The following is an 18,593-nucleotide window of genomic DNA, read 5'->3' as shown; positions in this document are numbered from 1 at the left end:
CATATTCTGAATGTCGACAATACTTCAAGTACTCTTGGAACTAATGAAGACGTCATGTCCGATGCTCATTCAAGATGCACGAGAAGAACCGATCATAGAAACAGGCTTCGGTTTGGAACCTTAAACGTTATGACTCTAACAGGAAAATGCAACGAAATCACGGATTTAATGAACCGTAGACATTTTCACATCCTAGGGCTAAGTGAAACCAAAAGGAAAGGTTGCAACACAATAATGTTAGAGGCGGATATAAATTATACTGGAGTGGTAATCCTGCAGTGGCGAGGAATGGAGTTGGTTTTATACTCCATAAAGACATTGATAGTGTAACAGATGTCTCCTTCATCAATGAGAGATTATTCAAAGCTAAAATATTCCGAAATGGAGAAACTCAAACTGTAATCCAAGTTTATGCTCCCCAGCATGGTTGTAGCGATCACCAAAAAGCAAGCTTCCTAGAAAAACTAGAGGACATCATTGATGAAGAGAACATAATGATAATTGGGGATTTTAATGCTCAGGTAGGAACTGATAGGTCAGGTTATGAAGGCATTAATGGTCCATATGGGTTTGGTAATAGAAATGAGGAGGGTAAACTTCTGCTTGATCTATGTACACGAAACCAACTTCTGGTGAAGAACTCGTGGTTTCGGAAACGGGATAGCCACAACATAACGAGATACATTTGGGATGGTCAGTATAGATCAGTGATAGATCTTATCATCACAGATAGGTCAAGTGGAGAAAAGGTGCATGATGTAAAAGTGATACCTAGTGAGAGCCTTGATAGTGACCATAGACTCCTCATTGCAGACCTAAAAGTCACCAAACCTATTATTAAAGTAAACAAGAAGAAAAAACACGAATTAAAGACTGGCAATTGAAAGATATGGAAGTCAAACAGCAGTTTCAGCAGGGAAATCTGAGCTAAAATACCAATAACAGACACAAAGAAAGGTAATGAAGAATGGAATGATTTTAAGGCAAGTCTGGTTGATAGTGCAGATAAAATATGTGGAAGAACAAGCAGAAGAATGAGAGAGAAAAGAACATCTTGGCGGAATGATAAAGTGAAAGAAGACATAATGAAAAGGAATAAAGCCAAAAACCTTCTTGATGTGGCTAAGTCTGACAGAAGAATCAACAGCGACCAAATAGACAACAATAAATTGGAAGAAATAGCAAAGGAATATAGATACAGAAAGTTGGAAGTCAAGAGAATTGTACGGGAAGAAAAATAGAAAAGTTGGAAAGAATTTACAACTAAACTGGAAGAAGACACTAAAGGGAATATGAAAATGATATATGGAATAGTAAAAAGTAAAAGATCAGATAAGGAAGCAATTACAGCTCTGGAGACAGCAGATGGGAATATAGTTCGCAATATGAAAGATATCACGGATACAATGGGGCAGTATTTTGACAAGATCCTAAATGGCCCTAAAGAGATCTCTCTTGAGGATGTAGGACAGAAAACAATAGAGGAAGATATCCCAATTACATGGACAGAAGTAGAGCAAGCTCTCCATAGGATGAGAAGTGGTAAGTCAGCAGGAGCTGATGAAATTACAGCTGATATGATTAAAGCTGCTGGTCCACCAGGAATACAGTGGCTGTATAGAGTTCTCAGAACAATATGGAAGAATAATGAAATACCTGAAGATTGGACAAAAGGGGTGATAGTTCGTATCTTACAAAAGGGAGTAGAAGGAAAAGTGAAAATTACAGAGGCATTACCCTCTTATCACACGGCCTTAAAATTATGGAGAAGATCATTGAAGCCAGAGTAAGGGATATACTAGAGCCTATCTTAGAAGAGGAACAACATGGCTTTAGGACTGGAAGAAGCACAACAAATCTGATATTTGCTTTGAGGATGTTGGCAGAGAAACCTGGGAAAGAGGAAAAGTCCTAATTATTGTGTTTATGGACCTTGAAAAAGCGTATGATAAAGATCCTAGATCAACTACTTGGAAAAGTCTTAGAAAACTTGGTGTACCGGGGTACCTTATTAGGAAGATCCAAATGCTATATACTAATTGTAAAAGCTGTGTCAGATTTGGAGATGGTCACTCTGAATGTTTCAATACAACTGAAGGAGTACAACAGGGAAGTGCCTTATCACCTCTTCTATTCATAGCAGTTATGGATACCATTTTAAAGTAACTAAAAGGAAAAGGTAATAAAGATCTTCAGGCTCTGGTGTTTGCAGACGATGTGGCAATCTGGGATGAAACAGAGGAGGGAGTGCAAAATCAGAATGCATGGTGTAAGAAGTTTGATGATTATGGAATGAAATTGAACCCATCAAAAACAGTAGCATTGAAAATCAGCAGACATAATACAGAATGCAGCATAAAAATACAGGACCACCAAGTTGAAGTAGTACACCAATTCAGTTATTTAGGAAGCATAATGGCTAATAATAACAGAGCTGAGATAGAAATAACAAACAGAGTAACCAACGGCTCTAACTTTTATAGTATCATTAGACACCTACTATGGGATGAGAAAGTCCCACAAAGAACAAAAATGACCCTGTATAAGTCATATTTCATTCCTATCCTTACGTATTCTCTGGAAACCTGCACGCTAACATCAAAGGATTGTAGTAGGATTCAAGCCTGTGAAATGAAATTTCTTAGAGCTGCCCTCCAAAACACCCGAATTGATCGTGTGAAAAATGAAGAGATCCGATCTAACCTAGGTCTAAATTAATCGATGGAGGAAAGACTTAGGTCATCTAGACTTAAATGGTTTGGGCATGTTAAACGAATGAATAGCACAAGGTTACCATGTGCTTATTTGGAAAAGAGAATAACAGGTACAAGAGCAGCTGGAAGACCAAGAAGAAGATGGATGGACCAACTGAGGGAAGATGTGGAGGGAAGAGGATGGAATTGGGAATCTGTCTTGGACAACGAAATGTTTTTGAATAGGCAGCTTTGGAAGACGCTCGTTTTCAAACACTCTACCCGGCTCGCTGGAAGGGCAAACCGATGATGATAATGACATGCTCTCACATACTGGACAACGTTCATTCTCGTGTGATACTTTTGGTAAGGAATTTTTATTCTAGTCGGGTTTTAAGGGACATTTGTATACACATACTGGTGGTAATATCTATTTTTGTAATGAATGAGGTAAGAACTTTACCTGTCAGTCTCATATATGTGCCGGCCCCTGTATACACGTACAATTGATTTTCAATATACGTGTCATGAATGTCGTAAATACTTTTCTCACAATGAATATCTTTGTCGAGACTACATTATCCACACTACAGCCAGTCTTTTTGTCTGTATTCAAAGTGGTAATAATTTTAATAAGAAGTCGTCTCTTCCGTACCACAATGTTATACGTATCGGTGAGCATTCACATTCCTCTATGCAATGTGATAAGCTTTTTTCTCAAAAGTCACTCCTTTGGCGGCACCTGTTTAACGTACTGGTCAGCGTCAACATACCTGTGATGAATGTGGAAAGGAGTTTCTTTGTAAACAAGTTCTTCGACACTTGCTGATCCATACCTTGTAATCAGTGTGGTAAAAAGTTTTCTCAGTAGTCGCATGTTTGAAATCTCCTTCTTACACATACTGTTTAGCGCTCTCATTTCTTCTGATGACTATGGGAAGAAGTTCTTCGATAACACCACCTTACCCCTTCCGGGCAAGGGTCTGTATTCTTATGATCAGTGCGATAGTTTTTTTCCCAAAGTTTAGTTTTCGAAAAGACAAGGTAATTTGCAGCTCACTTATTTTGCTGAAAAGGATGTGTGTATCACTTTTGGTGAAAAGCGTGTGTTGAAAGTGACCTCGCTAATATATCGTAGTTACGTGAAAAAGACAGCGCTTATTAGATATGTCCACATCTTTTTCTTGATTGTGGTAATATTTCAAGCAAATCTAATATTTGACAACACAATTTTGCGATTGTGGGATTTCGCCCAAATTATTGTAATGGATGTGGTATGAAGTTTCTTGAAGTATGCAAACTATATATACAATATTTTAAACGCCCACAGTAATTTATGTGAATAATCATTAAAATCATTAATAGCAATTGCCATATCATTTAAATAGTCAAATATGAATTAAATACCTAATCGCCCCACACTGGCGCCATTGGCAGTATATTGTTTATAATTAGCCTTTGCAATATCATTAACATAAATCAAATATGAAGAAAATACTTTATAGCCTCACGCCAAATAAAATCTATCTGAATAGATTACTAACTCTTTAAAATAGTTAGAGAGATAGCCTTTATTTTCTGTGGTGAAGTTAACGCTCTTGGCTCTTTCTTACATTTGATCACACACATATTATTACTTATTAATACAATTACATTGATAAACGTAAAATACCAAGAACTACAAATAAAACTAATGCTTAAGACAAAATATGAATGTATACACACCAAGAAGAAATAAAGAAAAAAGAACTGCCTACATAATACAGATTTAAAACAATACTTATTTCAATATATAACGAAAGAAATACGAACCGAAAATACAACTAAACTAATAAAAATACTAAATGAAATTTAGTTAATTGTATCCTTGCAATACTAGACCTAATTTAAATACTGTAGTTACTACCAGCTACCTTTAATTCTACTTGGTAAATACAGTACAGATGTTTTAAATTTAATTCAATTATCATATTAACCCAATATTTTATTGTATAATAATCTCATAACATGATTTTCACACACAGTCGGTCGTTCCACTCGTACAGGTACCTTGCTGGAAGCACTTAAGGAGAACTGCTGGTACGAAGTTTTAAACATACTTTTTGATGCATCATCCTTGATGTCTTTGGGAAGAGCATTCCACCATCCCAAAGCGGTGATAGTAAATGATCGATGGTACGTTGTTGCTCGGTGTACAGGTATTTATAGGACAGACATTGCGCGAGTATTATTGAGATGTAAAGAGATAAAATAAATTCCTAAAGTAATATTTTGAAATCTCCTTATTATCTGCGCCAGAGTTCACCAGAATGAATCCCTTGAATTTTGATAGAGCATGATAATTCTTTCTCACCCAGGGCGTGAACAATCTGCTGCGTTCTGCATCTTTAGGCCTTACATAACATGAAAGCGACTAAATAGGTAGGGACCACACCTAGGCTCATCAAAACTTCCAATGATTCTAAAATAATTATATTCTAAACAAAATCCGTGCATGGGCACTTCATCAACACACCAAAATATACATAAAATACACTCACAAACTGTTGCTGGAAGAGTCCATATTTACACAATTACTGACAGCAACAAAAACAGTGGAAAACCAAAAGCGAGAAACAAGCCACCGTTTGAAGTCAGCTCATTGAACAAAGCACACATGTGTAGATAGGTACACTTGACTTTATCTGTGTATCAACACAACTTGCATATTCCCATTATTTGCACTTGTTATATCACACAGATATTGGACCTTTGTAATATTATGTTCACTGATTCTAACACTTGGTTTATATATACATCACTTGAGGAACACACACTTGATGTTCCGGAACATAAATTAGGGAATGTCTAAAATACAGCACTCAATAGCTCTAACAAACACATAATACCAAGCCTCCACAAGTGGCACAATACCAAGTGCCTATGCACTCCACAGTTGTAGGTTATTACTACACTTCTCAAACACAATAATGCCACTTTCCACAAACGTTGCTCCGCTGTTTGAAGTCAGGTATTCTCCATCAAACCAAGTCCAGTATGCTTCTCGCCGTTTGATCACATGCCTATGTAGACCTCAGCTTCCCCGTTTCTTACATGGTGCATGTAGATTAACCCTTGCTATCCAATCACAGGAACAAGATCTTGTTTAACCACTCCCTGAACCGCTTCTTTATCTCATTACAACACCAATAAGTCCACCTCATCATACTCTGGACTATTCACATGACTCATAGTGTCCCAGTAGGGACACGTTTTTAGCCTTTCTCCCCAAGCATTTTAGGCCTAGGTTACTCACCTTTGAAATTTGTATCTTTTGGGGAACTTATTCCAACTCTGTTTAATTTTATGTACTTTGCGACTTATGTCGTTTACTGTAACTGTATTCCATCCGTCCGCGGATTACTTCAAATGTTTTATATGATGTAAGTCACGATTTTCTGTTATCTATTGGTCCGCCACAGGCCAGACTGAGAGCGAGCCTTATCTTAGGCTCGTTCGCTGTTCTACCCGCTCCTGCAGCCGGTAGTCATTAATCCGAATTAAACAGAGCGTGAGCTGAGTCCATTTTCGAGTTCCAAGATGGCTAGAAGCCTTGTGCGTGGGCTCTCTGACGGGTATCTTTCCACTTAGATATGCCCGGATGATGTGCTATGGATATGGGATAAGGCCCTGAAGTGTTTTAATTTTCTTTATTATTTATTGTTATCTATTTTGAGTGGACGTCCGTTATTTTTCCTTCTTAAATAGTGTGCTGAAGGAATGTAAGCTGCTTTTCAATCTGACACCATGCGTTAATTTTCTTCGCATGGATCAAAAGTAAGTGAACTACGATTTTCTCTTTACCATGGAGCTGGATGGCATCGTCCCAAAACCTTTATTTGACGAGTGAAAATATTTCTGCTCTACTATCACCATTTCTAAAAGACCTTCCTTTCGAATGAACGTAGAAATTTTTTTGAATGTGAAAACATTCGGATTAATGACTGCACCGATTAAAACAATTTCGTGTGGGAGTAATAGTTTTGGACTAATGTTACAAATTATTTCGCTGTTTCAAATTATGTTTGGGATGTTTCGTAGAGATTAATTTAATAATGTAATTAAATCTTTTAAAGGTTTGAGATCGTGAGATTATCTCCGCGGATCGGGATCTAGTTTTGTTTTGTGCTATCTTTTCTGTGTTTCCCTTTGGTATATCTTTCCTTGCTTCGGTACGCTCTCTGATTGTGACTTTTCTATGTCAACCGTTGCCAGGAGGAACTATTGTTCGGTTTGGTGGTAATTAATTACGTTTTCTGGTGGATGGATGTATTATTTTAATTATTTTAATTATATGTTGGGAGTTTCGGCTCTTTTTTCATCCCTTTAATTTAATTGTGATTTGAAACCGTGAACCTTTTTCTGCTGGCTTGTTCTGCTCTGCCCTTCACGGCGATGTTTTTATGTGTGCACGCACTGTTATGCCTCGTCCTGTTCGTTCTGATAATTTATGATCGTATTCTAATTTTGTGGGCATTTGATGATTTGCTTCGTGTACCTCTCTGGTTTGAAAAATGCTTTCTCTGCATGTTATGTAATTCCTTGTTGCGGCTATTGTGTCCCGGTTCAGGAGAAAATCTCGCGGTCTCCCTTTCACCCACTATCACGTTGGTACCAAAATTTCTGAAGATAGATTTTGGTTTGAATTACTGATATACAAGTAAAGTTTAGGTAATCACTCTAGCCCTCTGTCGGGCAGTAAAATTGGTCCATGGACGTTAACGCAAATAATTATTTGTAATTGATCTGGTTTCACGTCTACCTTTAATTTTCTTAGTTTAGAGGGCGTCCCTCGTTTGAAGGTACTTTTTGACTTTAACCAACTTTAATTTAGTTAATCTATTTATCAAATGTTAATTGAGTTCAGAGTTTATTTGGTTAACCAGTTAATCACTTAAGTAATTAATTTCATAATTTTAAATAGGTGCACCTTTAATCTTTATTAATTGGTTTTCTTAACTATCATATGCAATTTTTTTCGCAGTAATTAAACTATTCATCTCCTTTAAGATAATAACAGTGTATTTATTTCATGTTTTCCACTATTTACTACCGTGTAATTCTTCGGTTCTCGATCTAAGTCGCCTCTGATTTCGGGCCTGTTTTCTGAACTTGGGTAAGTATTTTGCTGTTTCCTATTAATTTTTTTCTTGGTTTCCTGCTATCTGTTGTTCTTGTTTACTTGTACCAGTTGTCGGTACGACTGGTACAGAAATTGGTATTGTTGGGAGATCAGAAGAATGCACATGCCCGGTGAGGTACGGGGCGAAGGGGTTTTCACCAGCAGAGCCAGTGACGTAATGGTTGTCATAGCAACTTCGCTACTACCCAGGCTGCTTTATATTATCTTCTACTGACAGCTCTTCGTTCTTGTCGGTTGTAATCCAGCTAACTGCAAAGTGTGAGTCAATGTTTTCGTGTAGCAGATAGAGCAGATAAGAGCCGATCTGTCTGGGCAGAACAGGAAGTTCGTGCTTGCAGGCCACATTCCTCATTCTTGCATTCTTCTCATCTCTACACAGTAGCAGACCTTGTGTTATTGCTATTTATGTACCTGTAGTACATTTTTAATTCTTTCCCTGGCACGGTGGTAAATACTCGGAATATTGAAGGAGAAACCTGTAGCAAAAATGAAAGGGTAGATTAAGGGAAATATTTTGTGAAAAGGTGTGCAATTTCTTGTTCTAATATCTTCTTGTTTCTTTCTGTTGCATATCCGTTTCATCTATGGCTCGTCCACTATTATTTCACTATCAACCCCGGAAAGGGGAGTTGATTTATGAATTATTAGTCAGAGGTCAGGAATCTGGGCATACTCATGCTGAATGCATCTCCTTCTTGTCAGACTCTATGCAAGTACCCATCAATTTATCCCCTCTTACTCCTGAGAAGGTGAGTGAGTCTTTGCATGATATCGAAATAGCGTTGCATGAAATTTGTATTTAAAAAAAAAGAATTTGCTGAACAGGCCCCTACTAAGGTTCAATCAATCGGCTGAGAGCCAGGACAGGATTGGTTAAGTATCAAACCTAATGGTGAATATGTGTCTGGATGTGTTAGACTTTTATCTTTGTCCATGAATATATCCGCCGACCTAGAAATTTTACTTGCCAGTAGGGAAATGGAGAATTTGTCCATTACAAGCAGTCAAAGCTGTTCTAAGCCTAATCCTGAGAATGAGTCTAACCAGGTTGCCTCTAATCGTTGCCAACATAATGCATGTTGTGTGTCTACTCCTGTATTAGAGAATGTCCCGTAACGTAGATCAAACCCAGAACACTACGGTAAGGGCAGTAAAACAAGTACAACGTACACAATAAGTTAGTTAGTGAACACAAACAGGGAGCGTAACAGGGTCACACAAACGTCCCAGAACAAGAACAAGAAACTTGCCATAATAGGCGAAGGTGTGACACCATGAACCCGTAGAAAGAAAATCATACCTGGTACAAATGTTAATTAAAGAAAGAACAACATTTTCTTAGGGAATTTTAGATCAAATAATTTATTTAGTAAAATAAATCTTTAAAATGTCAGAGAAGATAATTTATCAACGCAGGAAAAATTAATAAGGAAAAACACTAACTTGAATTAAGCTTTAAACTAAAACATAGTTTAAAATTTATGGTGATCGACCACCGAAAAATAAAGAAAAGAAAATATAACCAAGTGAAGCCTCAACATACCAGAATAATTAATAGTGTGAAATTAGTATCAATTCACAATGTACTTATTTAAACAACCCTTCTGAACCACAGAGTTCCCACCAAGGGATTAAATAAAAGAAGTGGGGCTTGAATAATCACCACATAATACTCCGGGGAAGAGGGAAAATAACCGGATATTAAAATTAAAATTGCTCCAACTCTATTACAAGATCTCAAAAGTAGGGAAAATCAAATAGAATTAAATATTATCGCATTAAGTCGGAAGGAGCTGGCTAAAAAAAATCAACAGCACCCACGACCAGGGAAAAATGTCTACCCAATCCTTAACAATACTCAAAACAAAACCCGTTGTCATGGCGACACACTAACGCCATGTACCAAGGATGGCAAACGGAAACCACGGACAGAAACCAGTGCAAACTAGGGACAAGAAAAGTAACAAACCCAAGAACAGAGAAAGACAAGCAAAAATATAAAACAAGATCGAGAAAGAAATTAAATTACTGTTCACTTGGTTAGAATTCGAATGGTTTTGACCTGACTTACTTTGGGTGTTTGATACTGAAGCAATACTGTAAGACTTTACAAGATGTACCAAAGATGTTTCACATAAGCAAAAGGTATTAAAACTTCACCCCAATACATCTTAATTTTTCTTCACTAACAATACGAAAAGTTGCAGTACGTAAGGATGATAATGTTAATTTTTTTGTTTTTAAAGAGCCTCGAGATCTTGCTTTCCCAGAAATTAGAGTTCTCAATCATCACCAAACCAAAACTTAAATTGTCCACGTTGAAGAGAATAACATTCTTAGAAATTCCGAAAATCTTCACAGTATAGCAATGACGCCATCGCCATTTTTAAAAGTCTACTTACAGGCTGAAGAGGCCGAGTGAACAAATACATCAAGCTTACAAACTAGAGAAGAAAATCCCGCGTTGGTAGAAGCACAAACACATAATGAGGGCAAGGGAGAAACCCTCTTATTCCTTCCTTCAAGTTACGTCCATTGGGAACGCCGCAAACTTCTCACAGATGAGACACGCCGAACACCAGTCCATCTTGAACCAGACTCCCGACACTAATCGGCTGGCTCGCCAAAGCAAGAATTGACAAGGAAGAGTTCGTTCCGCAGTGAGCTCTAATTGGTTAATGGGCGGAGTCTCGTAGTTCAAGCTCACAGTCCAGATGTCAGTAAGTACAAGGAGCTCCGACTTGAGCGCCTACACAGCATAGTAGCGGAACGGTGAAACTTGATATACCAAGAAACAGAATTGAAAATGACACCGCAAAGGTAGAGTTAATCTTGACACGATTTCCACGCCCTTAGGCTACGTCCAAAATGTAGATAGGAGGAGAAATAACACAATGACATGTCCATGTCAAGAATTAATTGTCACACTTAAATGTCACCCCTCCTCATAACTCTCTGAAAGAATTATTTCATGGAGTTCATAATTTCTCAGTTAATTTAATTGATGAGTGTATTCGCTTTTTGCGGTTTCTTGTTGAAATGACGGAATCAGGGAGCGTATATTCTGTGGATTGTTACGGAGTTATCCGTGGAAGGCAGAGGTTAAAGAAGGTGCGGGCGGGAATAGGTCTCAACTACGGAATTAAAGTTAATTTTAAAACTTTAACAAAGGTTATATTTTCTTTTCCAAAATCAACAAATGACAACAAATAACAAAGGTGTAACAGGTACCAAGTAGCAGATCAACAATTTAAGAATTTACAGGTTACAGTCGTTACAAGATTTGGGCTTCGAGCCCCAAGTTTAATTCCTGAGCTCTCAGCTCACAACCACCATAGCTGAAGGGCAAAAAACCTCTAAGTACGAGGAGCACCTACTCCTAATTACAATGTTAAGAGGAAAAGAGCAGACCCGCTCTCAATTTTACAAGCCTATCAAAGGCTACAACAAACTTCTTTCCTAACTGCCCTTAAGGCACACATACAGTGAAACAGGGGTATCTTGTACGCAACCTACAGGGCCTTCACATGAAGAAAACAAAACTTTGGGTTAATTAAATGGCCCAACAATCCAAATTGACTGGAGGCGTAGCTTGCACTCCTACATAACACTTCTTAAAACCTAGGTGGCACTCGGCCAGTTATACAGAGGCTAATCCCATACTAGGGAGGTGACTCGTAGAAGAATAATTCATTACATTAAGAAGAGAAGAAAATCGGTTATGAAAACGTAGTCACCTCAAAACAACATGAGTGGGAGCTCGAAAGGGTTAAGCACTCTCTATCCCAAATTGCGCTTAATCTACATGAATATAGTAAGGTTTACATTGAAAAGGATTCAACCCTTCCCCCGCGGGTTAAAACTGCTGAGCTAGCAAGAAATAAAGATATTAACAGGCCATTACCTTGTTGATGAACTGCTGCCCGAAGAAAGAGGCGCTTCCCGCCCCCTGCTACATAACCACACACTAAGAGAGATGTACTGAAGTGGCCCCGAGACAAGAAAATCAGCAGTTTATATACCCTCGTGGAACATTCGAGACCTTTCATGAATGATAAGACACACCCACAGCAGTTTATTGGTTACAGAACACTGTCACAGAGCAGGTTGCGGAAGAAAGCCCGGATTGGCCGAAAATTAATTTAAGAAATTCGGGATTGGCTAATTTCAAAACTGGCGGAAAGAAAGGATTAACATTGCGAACTCTCAAACCACAGAACAAAATTTAGCAAAAACAAAACTTATGAATGTTAAATTTCTTCAGGACAGTTCATTCCTTTACACCAGAGTGCGTTATCAATTTTTTGTAGAGACATCTGTTAGAGAACGTCCAAATTTCTTGATCCGGAGGAAACAAACACAAGTCGAAATAGCCACCGTTCAGACACTTCAAAATTACCAAATTTACTGTGGTGACATCGTTCGAGAAACCTGTGATTTAGTACAGTTTTTTAAAGTTCAGGCGTTCTCTTGTAGAGGGGTTTCAACTGGCGCAATATTTGAATTAGCGGCGTGGAGGTGTACCGCCTGGTACATGGATGATCTGGGCATGTTTAGGGCATTGTTTCCCCTGTGTGAGGGTATTCTAAAACGAGAAAATACTGAATTTATTTCTAAGAATATAAAAATGAATTTTATGACCTAGTCCTCTCAAAATTCTTCCCCTCGTTGGCCCTCTGGAGTTTGATCCCTCAACATTGTTTCACGGTAGAGATTTTGCATGAAAACTTGCTGACATATATCCTTGATTTAACATTTTATTGTGAAGTTTTTCGAATAGCCGTACCAGAAGAAGAGATGGTTACTAGGATTATTAAAGGTATATCACCTGCATACCGATCTTTTTGTCGTTGACAAAATGCCCAACTCCCTTTTCGGATCTTGAAGTTGCTTGTTCGTTTGCGGAAGATGTTAAGCATGTGGACACATCACGACAAATTCAACATCCCCCACCTACTAACCTAGTAAACTCTGTCCCATCTCAACTTGCTAAATCCAAGCTGAATACAAAAAAGGTTTAAATGTGGTAGCAGAGATCATCTGAGAAACACTTGTCCATTGGTGAAACGAAGTTCTTGAATTTGCTGTTATATCTGTGGTTCGAGACAAAACTCCAAAAATAACTGCCTTTCATCTTCTCGGAATCAGGGTCTGATCTTCGTCAACAATTTCCCGACATGTTCACCAGAAAACTTGGTCTAACTGATGTCCTAGAATATGACATAGAGTTGACTGGTAACCAACCTCTCAGATCTCCTCCTTATCGAATCTTACCTTCGCGTATGCTGGAACTAAAAATATTATTGATCAATTGCTCAAAGAGGGTGTCATTCGGCCTTCTACCTCGCCTTATGCTTCTCCGATATTCTTAGTGCCTAAGCCCTCTGGTGTATTCAGAGCTGTAGTAGACTACCGTTTGCTCAACCGTAAGGTGGTTCTACAGTTTATTCCATTGCCTGATTAATTTCGTTGGTTCCAGTTTCAAGAATGATCTATATTTTTCAAAGTGAACTAAATTAATGTCGTTATTTATGAACTTCAAGAATGAACATTATTAACTTAAAATAACTATTTCGAGGTGATCTTAATTAATGTTGTACCGAGCTCGATAGCTGCAGTCGCTTAACTGCGGCCAATATCCAGTAATCGGGGGATAGAGGATTCGAACCCCACTGTCGGCAGTCCTGAAGATGGTTTTCCGTGGTTTCACATTTTCACACCAGGCAAATGCTGGGGCTGTACCTTAAGTAAGGCCACGGCCGCTTTCTTCCCATTCCTAGGCGTTTCCTCTCCCATCGTCGCCATTAAACCTATCTGTGTCGGTGCGACGTAAGGCAAATAAAAATGATGTCATGTATAAACTCCACGAATTAACTTTCTTTATATCGCGAAGAGGTTTTATTAATTTCATTGGCCAACATTATTCTAAATATTTGTCGCTAATAAGATTGACACAATCTATCATCAGTTTATTGAGTACTAAGTGTGGATGAGAGTCCAAGTTGACAAATATTCAAAGAAATGATAGGCCATTCGTATGCTTTGACTGATTTAAGCAAAGTTTATGTCGCCTGCAATCTTGTACCCCTCTCTGTACAATCTCCTAATACGCCCTGCGAAATCCACATGCTAAATTACACGCGTCAATGAGTGCGTGTCGGTTACTGGTACAGATAGAGGAGTGAAATACGTGGCGACAAATATGAGATATACATGGCTAACCCTAACGTATTATGCAATATTTACCTTAGAATATTTTATAACCACTCAACTAGGCAACATGGAATATCTACTTGCTGCTATCAAAGCCCTCAGTCTTAATGTAAATCAACAATTGACTGGTAACCAACCTCTCAGATCTCCTCCTTATCGAATCTTACCTCCGCGTATGCTGGAACTAAAACGATTATTGATCAATTGCTCAAAGAGGGTATCATTCGGCCTTCTACCTCGCCTTATGCTTCTCCGATATTCTTAGTGCCTAAGCCCTCTGGTGTCTTCAGAGCTGTAGTAGACTACCGTTTGCTCAACCGTAAGGTGGTTCTACAGTTTATTCCATTGCCTGATTTGTATTACTTGTTTTGGGTGGTTTTCCTGAGCTAAATGTTTTACGGTACTGGACCTTAACCAGTCTTATTACCAAGTGCCTCTATCTAAGCAGTACATACGTTTACAGCTTTCATTACTGATTGGAATCTGTATGAATTCGTCCCCTTGCATTTTGGGTTGAATCATGGCGCAGCTGTTCTGACTTGTTTACTAGATTCTATCCTCTCAGATGTTAAATTTAAATTTGTTTTTAACTATCTTAATGATCTAGTGATTTTTTCGGAAACCTTTGAGGAACATGTGATCCATGTCCGGGAAGTTCTTGAACGCCTGGTAAAAGCTGGTCTTAATGTTAAGTTATCTAAGGTAGCCTTTGCTTATCCCAGTATGTCCTTTCTTGGGCATGTTGTGTCATCAAATGGAGCTTCCATTGATCAATCTAGGACCCAGGCTAATCGGGAATTTTAGCCCCCTAAAGACGCCAAACGCATTGCGCGTTTTGTGGGAATGGTCAAATTTTCCGTAAGTTTATTCCAAATTTCGCTGCTGAGGTAGTCGCTCCTCTCAATTATTTAAGGCGGAAGGATGTGAAGTTCTTATGGGGACCTTCCCAACAAGAAGCTTTTGAGAAATTGAAACTAGCCCTTTCGAACGCTCCTGTTTTGACATTCTGGATTTTGATCGCCCTTTCATAGTTCAGACAGATGCTTCTGGAAAGGCTATAGCCGGCGCCGGCGTGCTGCTTCAAGTGTATGAGGATGGACGAAGACCTGTATTGTATGTACCTAGGATCCTCACTGATCTAGAGAGCAAGTAGTCTATTTATGAGTTGGAATGCCTCGCCGTGCTGTTTGCCCTTGAAAAGTTAAGGTCGTTCATTGAGCATGTTAACTTTGACCTTGAGACAGATAATCGGGCTTTGTCGTGGGTACTGAATCGACCCAAAAGTACCGGCAGAATTACCAGATGGGCTCTTCGAATCTGCTTTAAGTTTCAATGTTAAACACATTCGGGGAACTGAGAATGTCATCGCCGACAGTCTAAGGCGAAAGATTGATGGTCATGAGGCAGTGGAGGAAAACTCTGATCCAAATGATCCTGAAGTAATTAGCATGTTTGGAGTTAACGCTATTCTTTCTGATCTACCTTTGCTATTTCATGAATTTGCTGATCATCAAAGAGATGATCCTAAATTGAAAGGAATCATTGATAAGATTACAGCTGGAAATTCGATAAAACCTTATTCATTGTCTAAAGGGTTCCTTTGTTGTAAAGGTCGTGATGACCGAAACCTCAAAATTGTTGTTCCTAAAGTTCTGGTAACCATGATTTTTAGATATTATCACTCTTCTCATCTATGTGGTCATTTAGGCATCCTTAAAACCAGACAAAGAATTAGGGAATTCTTCATTCGGAAGAGAATGGATCAGGATATTAGGAACCTGGTCAAGGCTTGTACTTCTTGTGCGATAATAAACCTTGCATGAATTCCAAGGTTGGTTTATTATCTTCTTCTCAAGCGATTTGCCCACTGGAGAGACTATTTATAGTTTCCTCGATCCACCTTGAGGAACACTCACATTTTGTGTGTGTTGATGCCTTCTCTCGATTTTGTTGGATTATGCCAACTAGACCAACTAATTCACGGACATCTATAAATTGCTCAAATGCTATTTTTGTTTACTTTGGTCCTCCCAAGTTCTTGGTTTCGGACAATGCCAGTGCTTTTACCAGTCACTCGTTTAAAAGGTACTTGTTTTGAGTTGTGCATTTCCCATGTCACTACTACTCCGTACTACCCCAACACATCTTATGCTGAGAGAATAAATAGGAACCTGAAATCTGCCCTGATCGCCTACCATCGTCATAATCAGGCCAAGTGTTAAATTAGTTTACACTGGTTGGCTTACTCAGAATGTCATGAACCACATGGCAAAACGCCCATGTCCCTTATGTTTTGCTACATACCATATTCTCCTTTTTCCAACCTTCTTCGAATTGAAGATCTACCTGACCGGTCAAGTCCTAATGATGTTCAGAAGATATGGACAGAACTTGTGTGTATCATATAAGAAGATAGAGAAAAGATACAGCAAGGGTAGGAAACCTGCTAAGTTAAAGTTTGGCAATCAGTTTTCATCAAATGTTACCCCAATAGTAAGACGGTTAACAAGTTTTTGGCTAAACTTGCACCCAGGTATCAAGGTCCTTGTACTATCTTACAGTTCCTGTCACCGGGATCTATGTTGGTGAGTGACCCCGTTGCCAAGCGAATCCGACGGATTCGTCTCTCTCAAGTGAAGCCGGGTTAATGTCCAGTGTACCGTTGCCGATATTGAGTAAATGTACCCACATAGAGTTTTCTGGTTCTACTTGAGAAACGTATGTGCAGACTAAATTTCAGTGATCTGAAAAATTAGTATCTGTTTGGTTAAGTGTCTTGAGTAACCAGGTAATAGTGATTACTATTTTGGTAATAATTGAAATACTGTTGAAACTAGATCTGAAATATCCTGCAATATCGTTGCCATGGAGTAAAATTTTGATAATTTTATTTTTGATAACTATCCCGCTTATCCGCGGTAGTGTGTGTAAGGTCAACGTATAGTAAAATATCCTAAAATCATCTACTTTCAGTATGTCTATTCAAACCGGCACCACCCTCTAGGTCCCCGGATCAACCTAGGGATGATGGCTTCATAACCTTACCCACCAGTGTGAGAGGAAAGGAGAGAGAGAGGGGGGGAGAGAGAGAGAGAGAGAGAGAGAGGGAGAGACAGAGAGAGAGAGAGAGGCACCCTGGTGAGAAGGTTGTTAGCGTGTCCGCCCCCAAAGGGAACTTAAGCGAACACGAGGGAGAACAAGGGGGACAAGTTAACCAACAGAGCACGGAACAATAACCAATCAAAGGTTCAAAAGAAACCAACAACAACATAATACGTTAAAGTACCAAAAGGGAGAAATTAACACACTTACCCGAAGCGTTGGAGAAAAACGGCTTAAGGCCGTGGAGACAGCTACCCCAAGAAATAGTTGGAGTGCTACACTAAACGTGGTGAATGAAAACCAACACTTTAATGGTATTGGAAATCTTTTATTAAGTCAAATCGGAGGTAACAATTTTAAAAGAATATGATCTGAGAAAACCTAGGTTTATAGTTAAAAGTGAAAACTAAAATCAGACAATAAATTAAGCTAACTGTTTGAAAAAGGTTTAAATGTAAATAACAAATTAAGGATAAGGATAATTAAATTACAAATGAAACCTGATTTGGTTTGGTAATTGGTAATAAATTAAGAATCTTTAAATGAGAAAAGTAGGTACCTTATTAACCAATAACAAATAATTAACTTGAAAACAACGACCGAAACAAGTCGAACTCCTAACTTTGGTACCAGCAGTCACTAAAAGTTAAAATAAGATGTGATCGATCACGCGAAAATTAATCATATAAAATACTACCCTCAGTAAACAAGGTATTCAGTTAAATAAATGGTCAAGCCGGTCGCTTCTCATGGTTATCACAATTAACTCGTTTGATTTCCACCAAGGGCAGTTTCCAAGATATATAGAAGTTTTACATATAAATTACACATCCACCCGGACCAAGAAAAGGTAAAACGACATTAAAGGGTAGGTCAAAATTAATTAGGGAACATGAAAATAGCCAACGATACACAGAACCCAAGAATATATAATTCAAGATCCACACAGGAGCCTTGTACCAGCTTACATCATCGAAATCCCAACAACAATTACCAACATAAAACGTTGCCACGGTAAGAGCAAACAAAATGCAACGCCTCCTTCAAACAAGGAGGCAAACAAACTAGAGAAAATAATTCATAGAAACCCCAGGAAGAAGGGAAGCATACGAAACAGAGGGGGATGAAACACAGAAATGCAAACAGAAACCCCAAGGAAAAGCTAAACCCGCTATCTTGGAAACGGCGCCTTGGTTCACACTGAAAGTTACAAATTAATGTGCAAGAAAAAACTTTAATTTTAATTTTAAATTAAATATTTTAATTCAGTTCTCCGTGCACTTTCCACGCTAGGGTGATTAGTTGCCGAAAGCGTATTCCAAGTTTTCATAACCGCACACGACAATAAATACCAATTTGAGGGCGAAGTATAAATTATTATTATTATTATTATTATTATTATT

General features: G+C 38.4%; 1 protein-coding gene across 1 annotated transcript in view; it reads left to right on the top strand.

Annotated features, from left to right (window-relative positions):
* Window positions 1-15,241, top strand: part of LOC137502864 (uncharacterized) — a 138,917-nt gene extending 123,676 nt beyond the window's left edge. Inside the window, exons 6-7 of the mRNA XM_068230021.1 lie at window positions 423-591; window positions 15,120-15,241. Of these exons, the coding sequence (XP_068086122.1) occupies window positions 423-591; window positions 15,120-15,241 (291 nt within the window). The remainder of the gene's footprint in view (window positions 1-422; window positions 592-15,119) is intronic.
* The last annotated feature ends 3,352 nt before the right edge of the window (window positions 15,242-18,593 follow it).

The sequence above is a fragment of the Anabrus simplex genome, chromosome 13 (assembly GCF_040414725.1).
Source record: "Anabrus simplex isolate iqAnaSimp1 chromosome 13, ASM4041472v1, whole genome shotgun sequence".
Classification (NCBI taxonomy): domain Eukaryota; kingdom Metazoa; phylum Arthropoda; class Insecta; order Orthoptera; family Tettigoniidae; genus Anabrus; species Anabrus simplex.
The sequence above is the reverse complement of the archived record's forward strand: the minus strand, read 5'-3'. Positions and strand labels throughout refer to the sequence as shown.